The sequence below is a fragment of the Globicephala melas genome, chromosome X (assembly GCF_963455315.2).
Source record: "Globicephala melas chromosome X, mGloMel1.2, whole genome shotgun sequence".
NCBI lineage: Eukaryota > Metazoa > Chordata > Mammalia > Artiodactyla > Delphinidae > Globicephala > Globicephala melas.
The window spans coordinates 67,952,646-67,975,783 of NC_083335.1; the positions used below are offsets into that span (position 1 = coordinate 67,952,646).

The 23,138-nt window shown below is 46.1% G+C and overlaps 1 protein-coding gene across 1 annotated transcript; it reads right to left on the minus strand.

The window, feature by feature from the left end:
* Nucleotides 1–21,847, minus strand: GCNA (germ cell nuclear acidic peptidase). Its single transcript, XM_030850779.2, has 10 exons — nt 21,461–21,847; nt 19,347–19,393; nt 18,909–18,945; nt 12,479–12,561; nt 8,761–9,129; nt 7,535–7,610; nt 3,561–3,705; nt 2,229–2,367; nt 1,021–1,225; nt 1–712 (listed from the first exon to the last, which is right to left on the minus strand). The coding sequence occupies exons 1-10, from the start codon at nt 21,505–21,507 to the stop codon at nt 463–465; spliced, it is 1,398 nt and encodes a 465-aa protein (XP_030706639.1). The 5' UTR covers nt 21,508–21,847; the 3' UTR covers nt 1–462.
* Nucleotides 21,848–23,138: the final 1,291 nt, after the last annotated feature.

Below are 23,138 nucleotides of genomic sequence, written 5' to 3' on the forward strand. Positions count from 1 at the left end.
TATTTTATGAACAGTTACATTGTTCAGGTGGCTTCATACAATGTCAAGAGCAACTAAACTCATGAAACATGTCTGTATTTCACTTCCAGGTAGGTGTAACAGGTTACATCTGACAGCAGCTCTGGTTTTGAAGTACTGTCTTTAAAACTTGTTCTCTTCTCAGCATGCCTCATTCTCTCAACGTGCCACTCTCCAGACATCATTTCTCTTTTGCATTTTGCTCTACATGTTAAAACTACAGCATCTAAATAAGACCCAAGGTAGATCAAAAGTGCTTTTGGGTATCAGCACAAAATGGTTAGCAACAGAACTCTTAGTGAAGAACAAACATCATTAACAAAAGGAAACTTTTAAAGAAGGATTTAAATTCTAATATTCATAACTTCACAGCATCAAAGATATCTTTCTAAAACTCCTTACCAATAGATGATTCACCTCACACAAATACATTCTCAGATAACCTCAATGAACCTGGCTTTGTTTTTTGGCAGTAAAATCCTTGCTGAGCTTTCTCATCACATCCCCATGACCTATCCCTGCCGTCTCCTTCCTGACTATTCTGTAATTCTCCTGCACATACTTGGCAAATGGTCTCACATGGGGCTCAATGGGGGTTCCATCTTTACGAGTTAATGGCAGAAGGACCAGAGAGCCGCGGCACCTGGCACAGATGAAGCGCTCGGTGTCCAGTGATCTGGTGTAGCGGCCGACCCTGAGGAGGAAAGAGACACCACACAGCAAACAAATCAGTCACTGTACGTCCGCATCTTCTCAGAGCTGCTGCCCCTGAGCCCACAGCCAGACTTCTTCTGTGGGATCTCAGCAAGTGGGGCACCAGGCAGTGGCCATGGTCAGGCTGGGTCAAAGCAGAAGAGAATGGAGAAAGAAGACATGGAAAGGAGTAAAGAAGTTTTACTCCTCAAGTCAGATAGCCATGTACTTCCTGATAAAACCACTGAAGACTACATGGAGGCCATAGTAAAAACGTAATTGGAAAAAGTCTGAGGAGAAGGGTCTTACCTGAATTTGCACCGAGTACACTCATAATGAATCCTGTAGTTAATCTTGTAGTTATGGCAACGGGTGACCTTGGGCAGCTCCGGGTGCACCATATTCAATTTTCGGGCATAATACTTCCATGCATCACCATGAGAATCACGGACGCCATCGAGCAGCCAGGAGGCTGCGTGGCATATCTCATGGACCAAAGTATCCCGGAGTCGGTCTTAGAAGAGGAATGAAATGAAATCATGAGGCTTAAACCAATTCCCTTCTGGTCTGTTACCCAACCACCCCTAGACTCTCCACCCCATCAGACACATAAGCATATGTGGGCAGGCAGGAGTGTTATCGCCCCAGGATTCTGAAGGTGAAATTTCTACTGAATTCAACCCGATTTTATTAATGGCAGAGAGCCTCAGCGGAGCAAGTGTTTTTGGAAAAGCTCCAATGTGCTCTTTTTGTGGGACACTGCTAGAAATACATCCAGCTGAGACCCGGTCGCCGCCCTCCAGGAGCATAAAGTGGGGTTTGGTCAGGAGAAGCTCCGTGGAGAAGCTGGGATCTGAGCTGGGCTCAGATCAATTGACTAGACTGGCAAAATTATCAAGGTCTTTCTAGGTGTGGTAGAGAAGGTGAGCCAAGGTTGGGGTCAGGAAAGCATGTGGTCCATTTTGAAAGCCAGCGTGAAGAAAGCCTGGCTGGAGCACAGGTGGAGTAGTGAGAGACAAGACTGGCCACATGGAGGGGGGCAAAGTACGATGGCCTCGAAAGCCACACTCGAGGCACTGGCAAGCCCAAGGTTTCCTAGCAAGAAACTGCATGGAGCAGGGAGAAAAGTGAGGTGATGAGGGTCCATAGCTAGGCAGAGGCAAAGACAGAGAAGGAATGATGATAATAGGAGAGTCATTATGAACATCCGGTGATTGGCTAGATATAGGGGACCTTGAACCTCAGTTACTGGGAGGATGGAGATGCTGCCGCTGGCAGTGGGGAGCTGCAGAGAGAAAGTTAGGCCTGGTAGAAATATGGACGAACTGGATTCTTGGTGGTGGTGAGACATCCAATAATAATGTCCTCTAAGCAACACACAGTAGGCCTGTCCACCCAGGAGTGACAGGGAAAGCTGTGACACAGGCGGCCAGAGAACACCAGCACCCAAGAGTAACCTCCCAGGCGCCATATCGGATGTAAGTGCAGCAGGGGAGCTGCCCAGCTCCTGCCATCACCTGCAGAATCGCAGACTTTCTGAGAAATCTCAATCTTAGCATAACGCTGCCTCTTCGGGTATCGAGTCTCGCCAGTGGTGCATAAACCAGCAGTTCTCAGCATCTTTTTATTCCAGCCAATGTCAATTTTCTCCGGCATCTGAGAACAAAAAGCAAACAAGAGCGAATCAGAAAGTGGTTCTAAGCAGACCAGAAAATATCAACTCAAGAGTTTTGCAAATCTAACATTCTGGGGATAACAAAACCTAAGCTGAAGCCCACGTAAAGATGAGACTGTTGCAAGCACGTGAATGCAGGCTCTGTGCTCCCCTGTATGGAGACAAAAGTCAGGGGCAGCCAAGGAGAGAAGGACACTTCTGCTGGGCTAGGAGATGGAGCCCGCGCATGAGAGCCATGAGGCACAACTAAAACTGCAACTCAGAACACTTAAGGTTCCACTCATCAGAGTTATCTGATGTAACACCACTGTCATCAGAAAGGGCACCAAAGGCTGGGGAACCTTTAGAAAGATCTAAGAACATTCCCTGCAGGAAGTTTTGTCACCAGAGTCAATAAACTCTGGAAAACCTCATGACCGCAGGTCTCTCTGCCTCCAAATTCTCTCCGATCCAGTCCACACCACAGGCTACTGACAGAACAACTTCTTTCAGCAGGCACTCCACGTTACATCCCATCCCTGGGCAGTGGTGCCTACTGATTTCAATTTAAGTTCCTCCAACCCGACTCCCAAGGCCCTCCATTAACCAGCCCTACACTAGTTAACATGTACTGCTCACTATGTCATAGGCCCTGTTCTAGGGACTTCAGGGGCATTCACCTATCCAGGCCTAATGGTAATTCTGTGAAGTAGTAGGTGGTAGGGACTAGGGTACTAGGACTGCCCCTATTTTACAGATGAGCGAACAGGGGCTCAGTAACTTGCCTAAGGTCCCACAGCTCTTTCCTAGTATCCTTCAACATGAACCCTCTTCCAGATAGTCAAGCTTCAACACTTGCCCTCTCCTCCTCCACTGTTGTTCTCGCCCCTTACCATCCTTCAAGACCCAGAAGAAGTCTCACTCCCTCCAGGCAATCCTATTTCCCAACCGCTCAGGCTCTCAGTGATTTCTCCCTCTGCTGATCACCTGTGGTAGTAACAGTCTGGACCATATACTGTAACCCACAAAACATTCTGTGTCTTTCACGTATGCATGTCTCAACTCCCCTCCCCATCTAAACTGACACTTCTCAAGGGAAGGAAATATACAGTTAGTACATCTGCACACCTTCCAGCTCCCAAGAGAGCTGGGCATACAGCAGGTGCTCAGTAAGTGCTTATTTCATCGAGTCTACCTTTTTATCAAAGACAGAGCTGTTACACAGAGCGTAGATTTTCTGAACCAGTTCATCCTTATTTTGCTTGAAATTCTTTCCAGAATACTGCTTTAAGTTCTCAATGCCACGCAAGAAACACCCAGGTATTTTGCACTCAGAATGCCTGCAAAGGTAAATTCAACTGAGTTTTGTAGAGGGAAAGAAATCAGTAGAAGAAATGCATACATACAGGTCATGTCAAGAGAGTCTTAGGGAAGACTTGCTGGTCCCTCTTCCTTCCAGCTCCTGCTACAAGGGCATCTCCTATAAGATTCCATTCATAGCCTTTTTCTCGTCACTCCCCGCACACTGTCAGAGACATGAAGCCCATGGTTCCAACCTCAACAGGGGTGATCCCACATCTGGATCTGCAGTCTCCACCTCTTTCCTAAGATCTGCGTTTACAACTGCCCAGTGCAAATTTCCAACTTACTAACCGGAGTATGTCTCCTGCTAAATGTGTTTAATGGTTCAACTTCTGTTATAACAGGCTAAAAACCTCAGAGACTTTTTAAATTCATTTTTCCCTCACCCCACATTCAACTAGGCACAAAGACAGACCACTGTCTCCTTCACATCATCTCTTCCAGCCAGCCCCTCCTTTCCACCCTGCTGTCACCATTCTAGGTCAAGTTCCTGTCCTCCCCTCTATGCCTTGCTACTACAGCATCCCGCTGTGTTCCTCACCTCCAGGCTCTTTTTCTTCTAATCCAACCACACACACACACACACACACACACACCTCTGCAGATTAATTTTCCTAGGCCATGTTCCAATGATGTCCCTCCCTGGCTTTTCACTGACTGTCTGGCCTAACATTCAAGGCCCAGGTCAACCTGGTTCCAACCTCTGTTTCCAACTATCATTTCCACTCTGGCCAAACTGGGCAACCTAAATGTTCCCTGGACATGAACCGATTTGTCCATGGCCTAGAATGGCCACACCTCCACCTCTACTGAGACCCACCCTCTGTGGAGCACTTCATCATTTGCTAAGAACTTCCTTTTGCATCATCGTATTTAATCCTCACGACCACCCTCCAAAGAAGCTACTACTATTCTTACCATCTCCACTTTGCACATGACGAAACTTAAGTTCAGAGGTTAAATGACTTACCCAAATTTCACAGACACTGAATCTTTTGACCCAAATCTCACGGTATTTCCATTAGACCACTATTGCTGCCCCATCTTTCAAGGCCTAATTCAGATGCACAAAGAATACTGCCGAGCCCATAAAAAACTCACACATGTAATATCTATTTATTTAAACGGAAACTTTTTTTTTTAAAGAAGATGTTGGGGGTAGGAGTTTATTAATTAATTTATTTTTGGCTGTGTTGGGTCTTCCTTTCTGTGCGAGGGCTTTCTCTAGTTGTGGCGAGTGGGGGCCACTCTTCATCGCAGTGCACGGGCCTCTCACTGTCGTGGCCTCTCTTGTTGCGGAGCACAGACGCGCAGGCTCAGTAGTTGTGGCTCACGGGCCTGCTGCTCCACGGCATGTGGGATCCTCCCAGACCAGGGCTTGAACCCGTGTCCCCTGCATTAGCAGGCAGATTCTCAACACTGCACCACCAGGGAAGCGCCTAAACTGAAACGTTTTTATCTTGGCTGGAACAATCCACGAGTCCAAAGAGATGAGCCCACAGAGCTGAAAAGATGATAAACCAGTAGCAAACAGAGGGAAGTGTTTCTGACCTGAAACCCTGAGACTGAGATTTTGCCAAGACGCTCATTAACCCTTAAGTCACAAAATAAAACCCTATGAGTTGCCCAGGGTGGAGACAGAGGGAAAGTACCAGAGAAGATATAGGCAGCTAAAGTAACGGACTTCTGCCCCACAGTCTGATAAGGGTGACTAATATTTCTGCCTCCAATTATTTAGTCCTGAAAGCAAATTTGCATCAGAAAAGGTGGCAGATAAAAACCTAAACCATCTGCAGACCTCAGCAGAGAGCGTGATGCCTGCGTGTGTCTATACTCACATCAAGCAGCTTGTGGCTTAGCAAGCCTTCACTTCAGTGGTAATGCTGCTTTACTGCAAACTGAGTATCTCCACATCAGAGGAACCAACAAGACCCCAGACGCATGCATCAGACACCATGACCAGCAAGCAGCCTGCACAGGAACAATGCTGAGCACAACAGGAAGCCTACAGACTGAAACAGGAAGCAGCAAGGCAACAGAGAAGAGCCCAAACAGGCCAGCCTCCTGATATGAGGCAGAGGACAATGACACAAAGGAGCAGCTTCTTCCTTCATTTGTCACACTCTACCCAAGACACATGTCCCTTAGAGGCAAAGCAGCTTAAATATGGATCTAGGAATCCAGAGAACAAGCTTTGCTGCAAGGGGACCCATCTAAGACATGACACGCCGAACCAAAGAGAAATGCAGAAACAGAGAGCCTCTCTGCTCAAGTCCAAGTTTCTCTGTTGCCCCTACGCCTGACACATCATTCTTCTTCTCCCCTTAAGATGCAATTATTGGAGTTCCCTGGTGGTACAGTGGCTAAGAATCCGCCTGCCAATGCAGGGGACACGGGTTCAAGCCCAGGTCCAGGAAGATCCCACAGGCCACAGAGCAACTAAGCCCGTGCGCCACTACTACTGAGCCTGCACTCTAGAGCCCGCGAGCCACAACTACTGAAGCCCGTGTGCCTAGAGCCCGTGCTTCACAGAAAGAGAAGCCACCGCAGTGAGAAGCCCGCGCACGGCAACGAAGAGTAGCCCCCGCCCGCAGCAACTAGAGGAAGGCTGTGCGCAGCAACGAAGACCCAACGCAGCCAAAAATAAATAAATAAATAAATTTCTTAAAAGGAAAACACCATATGTTTAAAAATAGATGCATTTATTGCCCCAAAATACAGGTAAAAAAAGAAACGTACAGTCCTTCAAATATATCCCTTCTTTTGTAAGATAACTCAGATGTAAGTATAAATTACTCCTGAATGCACAGAAAAACAAAGAAAAGTATGCTCACTATATCATATTTTTAAGAGAAAAAGTGAGAAGTTCCTGGAACCTAAGTGAGAAAATCCATTTTTTTTTTGCTTCCTTTGAGCATTAACATGTCTGTGGTCTAAATGACCTGTTGTTTTCAGTATCAATATAATATCTAACATATAGCTTAATAAAGATAAAGAGACTATTTATTTCACCTTAACGTTTAAGCTTTAAAAATTTGCAAGAAGGAGCTTCCCTGGTGGCGCAGTGGTTGAGAGTCCACCTGCCGATGCAGGGGACACGGGTTCGTGCCCCGGTCCAGGAAGATCCCACATGCCGCGGAGCGGCTGGGCTTGTGAGCCATGGCCGCTGAGTCTGCGCGTCCAGAGCCTGTGCTCCACAACGGGAGAGGCCACAACAGTGAGAGGCCCGTGTACCGCCAAAAAAAAAAAAAAAATAAGGGTCCATCCAGAACACTAGAAAACCCTGGAAGACAATCTTGACTGCCTCCCCCCAATTCCAATGGATGGGAACACATCTGTTCTGCCTTCTCACCATTCCCACTGCCTTTGCTTTTAGTTCAGTGCAAACTGGTGGCCATGAGGCTGTGTCTGGCCTGAAAAAAAGGATCTTTAGCTACACATCATTGTTTAATCTGAGTGGAAGGACAAAGGAAACCTCAGGGGCCAGAGCTCCTGTGGCGAGGGGAGGGTAAAAAGGCTCCAGTCTGCCCGGAATCGCTGAAATCTGTGCAGAGTGCCCACGCCCCGGCTCTGTTGGGGGAGGGGGAGGGAGGGCACCGAGGCTCCTCCCCCCCCTTCCTCCTCTCCTCCTCCTGCCGCTTCTGCCCTCCCCATTCAGGGAGGTAAAACTTGTGCCGCCCCCCCTCCCCGCCCCAGCAGACTTCTTCATCCCCTTGAAAACCCCCACACGTGACCAGTGGACAGCTTTGCACGTGACAACTATGCAGTCAACTCCTGTGCCGTTGACCGTGAGCAGTACATACATACCCAGGCTCGCATTTTTCAAATTCTGCTGCTCCGGGTTTCTTCTTTAAAGTCCCATGCTTCTTTGCTCTTTTAACAACTGAAAAGAGAGTAGTTTGTTTGTACCCTGAAAACTGGTACCAACCAGCAACTCACAGAAAGGTAATCTCAGGAGGAGCCCTCACAGCCAAGCCCAGAGCAGCACATATACACTCAACGCTTCTCTCGGAAGCGGGCACCCTCCTCCGTTAGTCTGCATGAAAGATTTCACCTACGCGAGTAAGCAGAGTAAGCGAGATAGGATTCTGTCCTAGGCGCTGAGGACTATTATGAGGCTACATGAATATGCCTTTGGAGGTTAGACTGTGGGGGCGACTGAGGCACGTGCAGTACCAGGAATGGTGTGGCATAACTCACGCACTCACTCTGAGGAAAAGGCCCCCATCCTAGGTGGCACCTTCATCCAATGTGCAAGCCAAATCTTTCCCCTTTTGTCTAGCACCCATACTGCCGGTTGCTCTAGCCAGAAATTCACGTATCAGGAGTTAGTGCCCTTCATTCATTTATCTAAAAAACTTATTAAACGTCTAGTACGTGCCAAGTACCAGGCTAGACTCCAGGAGAGACTAAAGGATGAGTGAGAGCCCTCCCATCAAGAGGCTCACCATCAGGACTTCCCTGGCGGTCCAGTGGTTAAGACTCTGTGCTTCCACTGCAGGGGGCACGGGTTCGATCCCTGGTCAGGGAACTAAGATTCCGCATGCCATGTGATGTGGCCAAGAAAAAGAAAAGGCTCACTATCTACTGGGAGGACAGATTCAGAAACGTACTTAACACAGTTGTGTAAGTGCTTTACTAGTGACAGGGCCTAGGAACTTTGGGAACCTGGGAGGGAGGAGCACCTCGGACTTACGGCTTTCTACAGCAAGTGGCAATTGGGCTGGATCCTAAGAAAAATGGGATATCCTCAGGACAAAAAATTGCAGGGAAAAAGCACTGCCAATGGATGGAACGGCAGATACTAAGACACTGGAGCATGAGGACGACACAGGTGTTCCTCGCCCTTCCCCAGAAAGAGCCTTCTCACTGGGATGGCTGCCTCCCTCGGCCACTAGGAAGCTGCTGAAACATAGCGGAGGGTTAGTAGACAGGACAAGCAGACTCGACAAGACAGACATATACGGGGGAAAGGGCACCCACTTGTGGCGCTAGCCTTAGTGGGACAGGCATACTTGGTTTGATTGGCTTACCAGGTGTCACAGGTATGTGTCTGGTTTTATTTTTCCTTTTCCTTGGTTTTGCCACCAAACGTACAGGCTCTTCATCACTTGACAACTTTCCAACTGAAATCTCTAGCTCAGCCTTAGGATCATCACTTGGTGGCTGGCAGACATTTTCCCCAAGATCCTGCTTACCAACATCGTAAGATGGTTTGTGTAGGGAGATAGCAAACTCATTCTTCTTTTTCTCATTTGAGGGAGTTTGGTCCTCATCACACGAATCATCTTCTATTAGCACAGGGCCCTCCAAATCATTATGATCATCATCATCATCAGTGATAAGTATTGGAGACTCCTGGGGTGGCTGCTCATCGGTATCAGACACTTCCAGAATCTCATCTGAAATTCAAGAGACACAATGATGTATAAACATACTCCCTCCACCCCCACACCCTCAACTCAAGTTCAGATTATTGAGCACAAATTAAACAAGTCAGGGGCTTCCCTGGTGGCACAGCAGTTGAGAGTCCGCCTGCCGGTGCAGGGGACACGGGTTCGTGCTCCGGTCCAGGAGGATCCCACATGCCGCAGAGCGGCTGGGCCTGTGAGCCACGGCCACTGGGCCTGCGCTCTAGAGCCCGCGAGCCACAACTACTGAGCCCACGTGCCACAACTACTGAAGCCTGAGCGCCTAGAGCCCGTGCTCCACAAGAGAAGCCACCACACTGAGAAGCCCACACGCCACAATGAAGAGTAGCCCCCACTTGCCGCAACTAGAGAAAGCCCACACACAGCAACGAAGACCAAGTGCAGCCAAAAATAAATAAATAAATATTTTAAAAAATTAAACAAGTCAGGAACTGTGATATAATGAATCCTAGGTAAGAATCAGTTATTTAGACGATTTTACCTCTATTACTTTTTTATTTTACTGAGAACAGTGACAGATAAAATAGCAATCCAAACCCAGAGGCAATTTTCAAATCACATTTCTCTGTAGGTGCTCAGGGGTTCCCACAGGTCCGAAACTTGTATATTTTCACTGGGCCAGAGCAAAATAAGAGAAATCAGAATAATAAAGTGGGTTTGTTTTTCTTTTTCCCCTATCAAGCTAGCTTTCTGTAATTTAAAGGACTGTCCTTTATTTTGAGATTATGTCCTGACTAAACTTTTGGTGCTCTTTACCTTATGAAATTATGGTGATAGATGGTAGTTGGAGTTTATTTCCATCATTAGACAAATTAAAAATTGGCAACTCTATGTTAGTCACCAAAATTTCATTTTTTAACTAGTCCATAAGTCTGAAGCTCTCAAAACCACTGATGTGAGAGTAAGGAGTTAAGTTCTGATGCCAGCACTGAAAGGCCTTGGGAACACTGAGACTGTCCCTGCCCTCACTGAGGATCCATCCCTTTATCTGGATACCAGGGGCAACGTGCCTAAGACTCAAGCTCTCTGCAGTCTGCTCAGGGTTCAACTTCTAGGTTTCTATGATTCTGGATGTAAAAAATATAAACCACAGCATGAGCAAGTTGTGAAAATATCTTTATGGTGCAAAAAACTCTGTATCCTAAAATTGCAGATTTGGGATAATATATTTTGAGTCTCATCTATGATTTAAATTAATTATCAAAAAATTTCAGATATGCAATAAGGAAAGAGAAAGCAGCGGGTGTTCCTATGGTAAAAAGTCATCCTTCCTAGAAGAGTTAAAGTTTTCCCACCTGCAGCTGAAATTCTAAGCAGTAGGGACACAAATGTACTCATTTACTAAACAGAAACAGACTCACAGACCTGGAAAACAAACTTCTGTTTACCAAAGGGGAAAGGTGTTGGGGGGAGGGATAAATTAGGAGTTTGGGATTAACGTATACACACTACTATATATAAAATAGCTAAACAACAAGAACCTACTGTATAGCACAGGGAACTATATTCAATACCTTGTAATAAACTATAATGGAAAAGAACAGAAGAAAGGAATATATATATATATATATATATATATATATATATATGCATGTGTGTATAACTGAATCGCTTTGCTGTGAAACTAACACACCTGAAACTAACACAATATTGTAAATCAACTCTACTTCAATAAAATATAAATAAATAAAAAGTAGGGACACACTGCTTACAATCTGTAAAAAATGACTCTGTACATTGACAAAGGTTTCAAGTGAGGTTGGAAGTATGTGTTTAAGCTCCTTGGGCCTTTTTTCCTGTAAAACTGCCTAAATTCACTACCATAACAAAAGAAATGGCATGTGGAGAACAGTAAAGAAACATACAAAGACAGTCCTGTTGAAGCATTCTTCATCCCACTACTGGGATGGATGCTACCGGTCAGAGCAGCCTTAGTTGAAAGTTCATCCTCAAAAGACGATGGATCTTCTGATTCAAGGAGTTAGCAACTGGTGGCCTATGGTAATAAACTGGCCTCTGGCTTTGTCACTCAGGCCCCTACTCTAAAGCTACCTCCCTCGGGGCTCCCTCTGCATTACAGTAGCTTGTCATGTTATACCCCCTACTCTGCACCTGGACCTCTGTCCTGCTCACGCAATCCACTCAGAGCTAGAGAGGAGGGAAAAAGGAAATGAGAGGGGACAGGTGGTGAAACAGTAGGAAATGCGGGTTCCAAGCCACCTCTCCTTTCCCTTCTCTGATATCAGTGGTATATCTGAGGTAGTTATCAAATAAGTAGTCAGTATTTTTAAGGGTGCCAGTACTTTAAGTAGGTGCCTGTGTCTCATGCCCTACACCAGGTACTTAGCAAACAGAGATCAATAAAATACTATCCCGGGCTTCCCTGGTGGCGCAGTAGTTGAGAGTCCGCCTGCCGATGCAGGGGACACGGGTTCATGCTCCAGTCCAGGAAGATCCTACATGCCGCGGAGCGGCTGGGCCCGTGAGCCATGGCCGCTGAGCCTGCGCATCCGGAGCCTGTGCTCCGCAACGGGAGAGGCCGCAATAGTGAGAGGCCCGCGTACCGCAAAAAATAATAATAATAAAGAAAGAAAGAAAGAAAAATAAAAAATAAAGAAAAATAAAATACTATCCCAAAGGCTTAAGAAGCTCCTAGTCTTCCTATGTCTCACACCCACTGAGCAGGTTCTGAACTGCGAGTAAAACTCCGTGCCTCCCGAAAGGTGATGAGGGCCTCTGACTCCTAAGAGGCAAGGACCTGCTATGGGAAACAGGCTCTAAGAAAAACAGGACTCTCTAGAAAATATAAAGGGGGTAGCAAAAGGCAAAGACAAACAGCTAGACAGAGAAAACAAGCATTCCTCTGAGAAGTCACTGCCAGCTGGCCCATAAGCCTCACACATGAGCCTCCATCAGGCTGGAAAGAATGCGCCCCTGTCTCTTACTCCTCCTTCCTCCTCTCTGTCATCCCCACATACAGGGAAAGAGGAAAAGAGCGGAAGGCAGAGGAGCAGGGCAACCTTCACGCTAATCAGGCTGAGTTCCTGACTTCCCTCTGCTCCCGCGATGTAACGCTGGGTAGCTAAGAACTCTACTGAGGGCGATGCCTGGGGTCTAAGGCAGCAAGAACAGTTGCTGCTATGTTAGGAAATTGACCAGGCGGTGCGGGGAACCCAGCCATATCCACATCCAGCACATAGGAGGAAAAAACAGTGGCACTCACTACGAAATTATTCAGCATAGAACATTTGCTGACTTTCATCCTGAGATGACTGTGCATGGTGAGGCTGCATCTTCTCTAAGTTAGTAGTATACTTGCCTTTGCAATGTATTTCAGCTATCTTAGCTCTCTTTTGCTCACAGAGGTTTTCATCGTCAGAGTCTGAGTTGATCACCACGTAGCTGAGTGATGAGACAGGGAAAAACAAAAGAGAAGCATGAATGCAACATTCTTCTTTTCATGGCATTTTCTACCTTTGTTCCAATGAGCATAATCACTTTGAAATGACTTGTTGGTTTCCCACAGTAACTCTGTTCCCCTTCTCCAGAACTCCTCAATTGTTATTCCTGATTTTCCATCTTTCCTATCTTCATACCAAATCTTTCCATCCATCTCAATCCTTTCAAAAGGAGGAATGTGTCAAGTACTGAGAGACTGAAGTGGGCTGTCAGACGGTATGTGTTCAAATAGTTTTGGCGCAGGGGGAAATTGATTAAGGAAAGGTTTATTTAATTGCCATTTCTCTTTATCCACGTTGAGATCCCCCTGCCACAGATACAGAGAGGCAGCCTCGGCAGGGAGATTTCTCCTGGGCGCCACTCTTTGCAGCCTGAAGCCAGCACCGCCCTAATTGATGGATTGCTTTGGCAGGAGTCCAACTCAGCAGTATCCCTGTGCCACCCAGGATGCCGGTGGTGAGCACGCCTCTGGGACCGTGGTTCTCAGCTGGCCCAGGTATTTGGGTCAGAGGTTCCAGAAGGCTGAAATTCTCCACCTTTCTGTATTTCCCAAACAGTGTACAATAAGTGTGATATACCTTTATGATGAGACAGAAAACTACTTAAAACACTGCTAGAGGACTTGTCTGTACCAGTTACAGGCACAAATCTATTCATCCATTTCCACCATATTCACCACTTTTTTTTTTTACATCTTTATTGGAGTATAATTGCTCTACAATGGTGTTAGTTTCTGCTTTATAACAAAGTGAATCAGTTATACATATACATATGTTCCCATATCTCTTCCCTCTTGCATCTCCCTCCCTCCCACCCTCCCTATCCCACCCCTCCAGGCGGTCACAAAGCACCAAGCTGATCTCCCTGTGCTATGCGGCTGCTTCCCACTAGCTACCTATTTTACGTGTCCTAGTGTATATATGTCCATGCCTCTCTCTCGCTTTGTCACAGCTTAAGCTGCCAAGTTGATGGGCCTTTGCTCTCCTGTTGACCATTCATTCCATCCTTAAAATTCTCTCTTTTCTTGATCTCTGGGATACTGTTTGGTTTTGGTTCTCTTCTCACCTTTTTTGCCCACTCCTTCTAACTCAATTCTCTTCCTCACTCATTCCCAGGCTTTATCCACACCCCTTTCATGCCAATCCAATTAATTCCTAAGGATTGGGTAAACATTATCCATCCGCCAGCCCAACTTTGCTTCTAACTTCTCGCTCCACAGTGCCAGCTTCCTACCTGGATATCCTGTGGGGAGGGCCGATTTTTAGTCAGTCTCCACAGGTACAGCCTCACCAACTGTTTTACTGATGGTGTCTATTCGAACCAGTCAGGCAGCCATCCTGACTAATCCCTGTTTGTATCTATTGACTGTAAATGTTTTGAATATCAGCCCTGCCTATAGGCCCCTCAATTTCAGCATACCCAAAACTGAACTCATCACCTCCTCCCCAAATTCACCCTTCCTACAATATCCCATATACAGAAGCCTCCTGGGTCTGGACCAAGATCTGTGGGCACTCCTGGCAGACCCATTGAAATGGATTTTCTTTACATATTTGTTCAACATCTACCTAGTGGAGGAAGGAAGAAACCAATTTTTCTACTTAAAAATTGGATACTTTTAAATTTATTATTAAACAAGGGCTCTATAATGTATAATATTGTAAACCAGAATATTTCTAAGGATCCATGACATACCATTTAAAATGTAAGGGGTGGATCGTAAAGAAGATGGCAGAAGAGTAAGATGTGGAGATCACCTTCCTCCCCACAGATACACCAGAAATACATCTATACGTGGAACAACTCCTACAGAACACCTACTGAACGCTGGCAGAACACCTCAGACCTCCCAAAAGGCAAGAAAGTCCCCACATACCTGGGTAGGGCAAAAGAAAAAATAATAAACAGAGACAAAAGGATAGGGACGGGACTTGCACCAGTGGGAGGGAGCTGTGAAGGAGGAAAGGTTTCCACACACTAGGAAGCCCCTTCGCGGGCGGAGACTGAGGGTGGCGGAGGGGAAAAGCTTCGGAGCCGCGGAGGAGAGCACAGCAACAGGGGTGCGGAGGGCAAAGAGGAGAGATTCCCGCAGAGGATCGGTGCCGAACGGCACTCACCAGCCCGAGAGGCCTGTCTGCTCACCCGCCGTGGTGGGCGGGGCTGGGAGCTGAGGCTTGGGCTTCGGTCGGAGAGCAGGGAGAGGACTGGGGTTGGCAGCGTGAACACAGCCTGCAGGGGGTTAGTGCACCACGGCTAGCCGGGAGGGAGTCCGGGGATAAGTCTGGAGCTGCCGAAGAGGCAAGAGACTTTTTCTTCCCTCTTTGTTTCCTGGTGCGCGAGGAGAGGGGATTAAGAGCACTGCTTAAAGGAGCTCCTGAGACAGGGGCGCGAGCCGCGGCTAAAAGCGCGGACCCCAGAGATGGGCATGAGACACTAAGGCTGCTGCTGCCGCCACCAAGAAGCCTGTGTGCGAGCACAGGTCACTATCCACACCCCCGCTGCGGGGAGCTTGTGCAGCCCGCCACTGTCAGGGTCCCGGCATCCAGGGACAACTTCCCCGGGAGAACGCACGGCGCGCCTCAGGCTGGGTCAACTTCACCCCAGCCTGTGCCACCGCAGGCACGCCCCCCACTCCGTACCCCTCCCTTCCCCCGGCCTGAGTGAGCCAGAATCCCCGAAGCAGCTGCTCCTTTAACCCCGTGCGAAGAACAGACGCCCTCCAGCGACCTACACACAGAGGCGGGACCAAATCCAAAGCTGAGCCCCAGGAGCTGTGAGAACAAAGAAGAGAAAGGGAAATCTCTCCCAGCAGCCTCAGAAGCAGCGGATTAAAGTTCCACAATCAACTTGATGTACCCTGCATCTGTGGAATACATGAATAGACAACGAATCATCCCAAATTGAGGAGGTGGACTTTGAGAACAAGATCTATGATTTTTTCCCCCTTTTCCTCTTTTCGTGAGTGTGTATGTGTATGCTTCTGTGTGAAATTTTGTCTGTATAGCTTTGCTTCCACCATTTGTCCTAGGGTTCTATCCATCCGTTTTTTTTGGTTTGTTTTTCTTTAAAAAAATTCTTTTTTCTTAATAATTATTTTTTATTTTAATAACTTTATTTTATTTTACCTTACGTTATTTTATTTTACTTTATCTTCTTTCCTTCTTTCTTTCCTTCCTTCCCTCCCTCCCTGCTTTCTTTCTTGCTTTCTTACTTACTTACTTACTACTTTTTCTCACTTTTATTCTGAGCCGAGTGGATGAAACGCTCTTGGTGCTGCAGCCAGGAGTCAGTGCTGTGCCTCTGAGGTGGGAGAGCCAACTTCAGGACACTGGTCCACAAGAGACCTCCCAGCTCCACATTATATCAAATGGTGGAAATCTCCCAGAGATCTCCATCTCAACACCAGCACCCAGCTTCAATCACTGACCAGCAAGCTACAGTGCTGGACACCCTATGCCAAACAACTAGCAAGACAGGAACACAACCCCACCCATTAGCAGAGAGGCTGCCTAAAATCATAAGTCCACAGGCACCCCAAAACACACCACCAGACGTGGACCTGCCCACCAGAAAGACAAGATCCAGCCTCATCCAACAGACACTAGTCCCCTCCACCAGGAAGCCTACACAACCCACTGAACCAACTTTAGCCACTGGGGACAGACACCAAAAACAACGGGAACTACGAACTTGCAGCCTGCAAAAAGGAGACCCCAAACACAGTAAGATAAGCAAAATGAGAAGACAGAAAAACACACAGCAGATGAAGGAGCAAGATAAAAACCCACCAGACCTAACAAATGAAGAGGAAATAGGCAGTCTACCTGAAAAAGAATTCAGAATAATGATAGTAAAGATGATCCAAAATCTTGGAAATAGAATGTACAAAATGTAAGAAACATTTAACAAGGACCTAGAAGAACTAAAGATGAAACAAGCAATGATGAACAACACAATAAATGAAATGAAAAATACTCTAGATGGGATCAATAGCAGAATAACTGAGGCAGAAGAACGGATAAGTGACCTGGAAGATAAAATAGTGGAAATAACTACTGCAGAGCAGAATAAAGAAAAAAGAATGAAAAGAACTGAGGACAGTCTCAGAGACCTCTGGGACAACATTAAATGCACCAACATTCAAATTATAGGGGTTCCAGAAGAAGAAGAGAAAAAGAAAGGGACTGAAAATATTTGAGGAGATTATAGTTGAAAACTTCCCTAATATGGGAAAGGAAATACTTAATCAAGTCCAGGAAGCACAGAGAGTCCCATACAGGATAAATCCAAGGAGAAATACGCCAAGACACATATTAATCAAACTGTCAAAAATTAAACAGAAAGAAAACATATTAAAAGCAGCAAGGGCTAGTGCGAAGCAGCCGCATGGCACAGGGATATCGGCTCAGTGCTTTGTTACCGCCTGGACTTGAGGATATGGGGAGGGGGAAGGGTGAGCTGTGACAAAGCGAGAGAGTAGCACGGACATATGTACACTACCAAACGTAAAATAGCTAGCTAGTGGGAAGAAGCCGCATAGCACGGGGAGATCAACTCGGTGCTTTGTGACCACCTAGAGGGGTGGGTTAGGGAGGGTGGGAGAGAGGGAGACGCAAGAGGGAAGAGATATGGGAACATATATATAACTGATTCACTTTGTTATAAAGCAGAAACTAACACACCATTGTAAAGCAATTATACTCCAATAAAGATGTAAAAAATAAATAAATAAATAAAAATAAAAATAAAATGTAAGGGGCAGTGATGGAAATTCTGCATCTTTGACTGTGGTAATGGTTACACTACCACATACGTTTGTCAAAACTCATCAAACTGTATACCCAAAAAGGGCTAATTTTTCTGTATGTTAAGTCATTCCTCAATAGACCTAACTTTAAAAGTATAAATAATAAAACTGATCGTTTCCAATAGATAGCTTTATATAATGCATTATTCAGTTCCGGTATTTCAGCTGACTGCAACTGCTGACTTTAAATCACTTTCACACATTGGTGTCAAGCTTGGTGGCTTGCATGTTGCAAAAATAATCAACAGAGGTAAATCAGAACTAGCTAGAAAAACATTTTCCCACTTGACAGCACTATTTCGCCTTGGGTGGGTGGGTGGGGGACAGGAATGGTCAATTCATATTTCTACAGGAATTCAAGGAGTTGATGTGGAAACCACAGTTATTACAGTTTTATTCCAGGAATTTTTTTTTTCTTAGCACTTCCTATAGTTTGGCACCTGGGCAACACCCCTTCATCTAGCAGAGGGCTCCTAAATAGGAAAAGTAGTAGATAATGCTGACAGTTAGGTTAGAGCCGGATCACAGAGGACTTTACCTACTGGGTTTACCAGTTTGATTTCCCTATGATAAGCAACTTGAATAGAGAATTAGTATGATCAAAGCAGTGACTCAGGAGATTAATCTGGAAGTGCGATACAGACTGGATCAGAGAAGGAAGAAATCAGGGTGAGGAGCCCACTTAAAAAGCTCTTGCACGGGAGCTTCCCTGGTGGCACAGTGGTTAAGAATCCGCCTGCCAATGTACGGGACATGGGTTTGAGCCCTGGTCCAGGAAGATCCCACATGCTGTGGAGCAACTAAGCCCGTGCGCCACAACTACTGAGCCTGTGCTCTAGAGCCTGTGAGTCACAACTGTTGAAGCCCGCACACCTAGAGCCCATGCTCCGCAACAAGAGAAGCCACCGCCACAAGAAGCTCGTGCACAGCAACAAAGACCCAAGGCGGCCAAAAATAAATAAATAAAATAAATAAATTTATTAAAAAAAAAAAAGCTCCGCACAGATACAAGAGTAAAAACTGATAAAGGCCTTATAGTAGAGACTGGAAGTTAAGGGATGGTTCAGAGAGACTTTTTTTTTTTTTTTGGCGGTATGCAGGCCTCTCACTGTTGTGGCCTCTCCCGTTGCGGAGCACAGGCTCCGGACGCGCAGGCTCAGTGGCCATGGCTCATGGGCCCAGCCACTGTGCGGCATGTGGGATCCTCCCGGACCGGGGCACAAACCCGCGTCCCCTGCATCGGCAGGCGGACTCTCAACCACTGCACCACCATGGAAGCCCCCCAGAGAGACATTCTGAAGACTGCCCAATTAAATAATGGGCCATGGATAAGAAATATATTTTGAACCCAGTTGTGAGACCAAACACCCATTATGACCCTGAACATAGGATTCACAGAGAAAATGTGATGTTTATTCTTAAGTCATCTTACCAGGAACATTGTTCCTTAAAAAAGTCAAATTTCACTAATTCTCCTACTCACCTGATGTTCCTTTTCTGCAGGTTCATTCCAGATACAACTGACACAGAGAAAGAAACAGGGCATCAGAAAGCATTTGAAGCATAATCAAATCTGGTTACCCATGTCTTTAACTCCCTAAAACCAAAGTCCATAAATTACAGCTGGTCAAAATTTATGGTGGACTCTTACATCTCCCATGAGAGAGAAGAAATAAATGTAAGGAGACCTTGAATGAAAAAAGTAAAGGAAGCAAATTGGAAAAGAAGCACAAAGAACTTCCTCTGCTCCTCATAGTAGGGAAATAAACTTTGCTTTGCCAATCTAGAACCAACCCTAGAGGAGACAAACCTAGGACAGCTTACATCAAATGTCCCAAATCACATTTTAGTCATCTCTACGGAGACATGGCTAAATTATGCTTTAAATTGTAAATTACTGCTTTGAGGGGACTCTACTTACAGTAATCAAGTTCTTCATCACTGCTTGAGTCCACAGTAAGAATGCAACTGCAAAATAAAATACATTCTGTTTTAAAGAAAGGCTACTAACGTCATAAGCAACCAAATGTCAAAAATCTCAAATGGAAAGAACCATCAATCAGAGTTTCTGAAATGCAAAAAGGTTTTAAGGGCTTATGAAGATCACAATAGGGTAGGAGAAGAAAAATTAGAAGGCACAAGCTGCTCAGTCCGTACTGCACAAAGACCGGACAAGAATGTTAGTTGAGTATCATTAGCTATCAGTGTGAGAAGCCTGTTTTTTGCCAAGTGGTATATTTCTATTTAAAGATATGAAAGTGAATTCTGAGAAAGGGACCACAGGGGAAAGGACTTGAGGATGCAGAGTTTACAGTTAAAAATCCAAAGGGCAGGGCTTCCCTGGTGGCGCAGTGGTTGAGAATCCGCCTGCCAATGCAGGGGACATGGGTTCGTGCCCCAGTCTGGGAAGATCCCACATGCTGCGGAGTGGCTGGGCCCGTGAGCCATGGCCGCTGAGCCTGCGCGTCCGGAGCCTGTGCTCCGCAACGGGAGAGGCCACAACAGTGAGAGGCCCACGTACTGCAAAAAAAAAAAAAAAAAAAAAAAAAAAAAAAAGAACATGTACGATGCAACCACATTTTTGCACTTACGTATATGTATACAGAAATTAAATAAAATTGTCCTAAAAATGAAAGAAAAAGTCCTAGTAGTGAAATTACTGGGCCAAAGGACATGGGCATTTAAAATTTTGACATTGCCAGATTGCCCTCCAAAAAAGGTTGCACCAATTTATAGTCCCACCATGACTGTATGAAATTTCCCTACAAATTTGCCAACACTGGGTATTATCAAAAATTTTTTTTAATCTTTGCCAATCTGATATATGAAAAATGGTATCTCACTCATTTAAAATTCTTTCATTTCTTTAAGTAAAATAAAATTAAAAGTTGAATAAATTTTAATGTCTGTGGGCCATTTGTATTTTTTTCCCTGAGAACTACCTTCTAAAACTTTTGCTCATTTTCTGTTTGTTCACCTTTTTAAATTGTTGCTTTTATTTATTTATCTTTTGGCTACACCACGTGGTTTGTGGGATCTCAGTTCCCCGATCAGGGATTGAACCCCAGCCATGGCAGTGAAAGCCCGGAATCCTAACCACTAGGCCACCTGGGAACTCCATAATTGTTCCTTTTAAAAGTTCTTTGTAGATTAAGGAAGATAGCCTTTTATCATAAGTAATAAAAATATTTTTCCAGTTTGTTGTCATTTTTATGCTTTTGTTAGATATCAAATTTAGAAAGACCTTCCCCACTCCAAAATTACTGGAAACAAAATCCAGCTATATTTTCTAGCATTTTTAATGGTTTCATTTTTTATTTTTAAATATTTTATCCAAGTGTAATTTATTTTGGTATAAGGAGTGATGAGGTAAGAATCCAATTCTTATTGTTTTCCAAATGGTCAACCAATTATCTTCGAATTATTTGTCAATGAATCCACCTTTTCCCCAGTGATTTGAAATGTCATTTTTTTCATCATGAACTAAATTTTCATATGTATTTGGGTCTATTTCCAGACTCTCTAGTCTATGGTCTCTACTTTCTCCCATACCAGACACTTATCTGTATGCTTATCTTACCTGTGAAGGAGGAAAACAGAGCAGTGTTCTGGGAGAATGAAGACTTAGAGATGAGGCAACTATCCTAAAATACCTATCCCAGAGAAGAAAAATACTTCACCTGCATACCTCAAGAGGGCAGCACTGCGAACACTGGGAGTAACAAAAGGACAGATTTGAAGTTCACCAGAATGAAGAACTTTCTAGAAATTACACATATTCAACACTGCATTGTGTTGCTTCATGAAGTTGTACACTCCTGGCCACTAAAAGAGCTGTTATACAGAGGATTCATGCATTGGATAGAAACTGGACTCCCATGATTCTAAGCTCTCTTTTCACAATTCTCATTTTATGACTAACCAAATTATACACTCTGTAGACTCTAAGTGACATAAACATATACTTTTTGAGAAAATCGTTTTGCCAACAGAGTAAGACTAAACTAAGAGAAAAGAGAATTTTTCAAATCTCACCAATCATCATCCTGGTTCTTCCAACGCCCATCCTCTGCTTTGGACATGTCCGCGTCTGTAGTCAGGACAAGGATATATGTTTGAAAGGAAACCAGAACCAGTTAGATGTTTCTACGTTCTGCATTTACCTTTGAGCAGCTTCTTCACCCCAACTTAAAGCCAAAACTTTGCTCTATGAAATGAGAAGTATTTAAATTTGTTTATTGCTGACCTTTCTCCCACCTTGCCCCACCAAGGTTCTTCGTTGATCCATTAGAAAGCCCAAAGCCCATAGCGGCCCCTGATGTTAAGCCGCCTCAACCACCACCTGTTATAGAGATGTGCAGGGAGGACAATCGTTCATTTATCAGCCCCCAGATCAATTTTCTCCCCACTGTAAGGCTTTTAGCATGTACTACTCTGTCCCCGGCCCAATGCTCTTCTGACCCTAAATGTATTCCCACCACCCCCTACATCACCACCGGCGCTCCCCTCTCCCCACATCTTCATTCCCCCTACTTCCGCCTCATGCCCCAAGGAAGTCTTCCATCAGGCTTTCACACGCTCCCACCCCCCACACCCCACCACCCCCGTACCCTCCACCACCTCCCTACTCCTGCTCATAGCCAGGCTTACACAGACCAGGCCACACCCTGACACACACCTCAATCCAACTCACACTCTCCCCATCCCCCTACTCGCACGGGGAATCAGGTCACCTTCCCCCCACACCTCCACGCCTCCACCAACTTCCAACTTCCGCCCCAACGGGGCCTCAAACTCTCCTCCTCACTCCGCCTCACCACCCCTCCGCTCCACCTCCTCTCTAAGCCCCCTCCACCTCTCCACCTCTTCCCTGCCCCCAACCCCCCGCCCCCCACCAGCTTTGCACCAATCAAGCCTAGACCCCTCCCCCCTCTTGCTCAGACCTCAGACACCTCCACTCACCCCCCCACACACACACCCCTCCATCCCCTTGCTCCCGTCTCCTCTCCCCAGGAGGTCTTACACCAACAGGCCTAGGCCCTTCCCCCACTCCGGCCTGGAGCCAGTTTTGCACCATTAGGCCTAGGCCCCTCCCCCATCTCAGCACCCCCAGCCAGCCTTGCACCAATCAAGTCTCGACTCCTCTACTCCTCCCCCCACTCTCGCCTTCTCTCCCCAGGAGGTCTTACACCAACAGGCCTGGACCCCTCCCCCCTCCTGGCAGCTTTGCACCATCGGTCCTAGACCCATCCCCCCATCTCGCCTCCCAGCGCCCCCAGCCGGCCTTGCACCAATTGGGCCTTGACTCCTCCGCTCCCCGCTCCCACGCCCGTCTCTTGCCCCTAGCTGATCAGGCATCGACCGCCCCCATGCACACCCCTACCCATCCTCCACCTGCCCCTACTTCCACACATTACTCCAACCTCTTATCAGCCTGCTGGCCTTCCACCACTCAGGCCTAGAGTCCCCCCTACAACTGTACGCCACCTCCCAGGCCTCTACTCCCTAATGCACCAACTGGTTACCTCTGCCCCCCATCCCCCGGAGTTAATATCACTAACACACGCAAAAAAATTCCTTCTTCCAAAAGCTTAAAGTGGAAACGGGCAAAATATTTTGCCAAAATCTCAGTCTCAAGGCTCACGGACAGTGTCCAGGGCTTATGGTGGTCCTGACTTTAAGTCAGCTCAACTAGGACGAGCGTGAAGATTGT

Coding starts and splice junctions, on each gene's coding strand:
- GCNA (XM_030850779.2), bottom strand. CDS start 21,507: ATGTCCAAAGCAGAGGATGGGCGTTGGAAGAACCAGGATGATGATTG. Junction 9,130..12,478: donor AGCTGAAATACATTGCAAAG/GCAAGTATACTA, acceptor CTTGAATTTCAG/ATGAGATTCTGGAAGTGTCT. Junction 713..1,020: donor TGTACTCGGTGCAAATTCAG/GTAAGACCCTTC, acceptor TTTCCTCCTCAG/GGTCGGCCGCTACACCAGAT.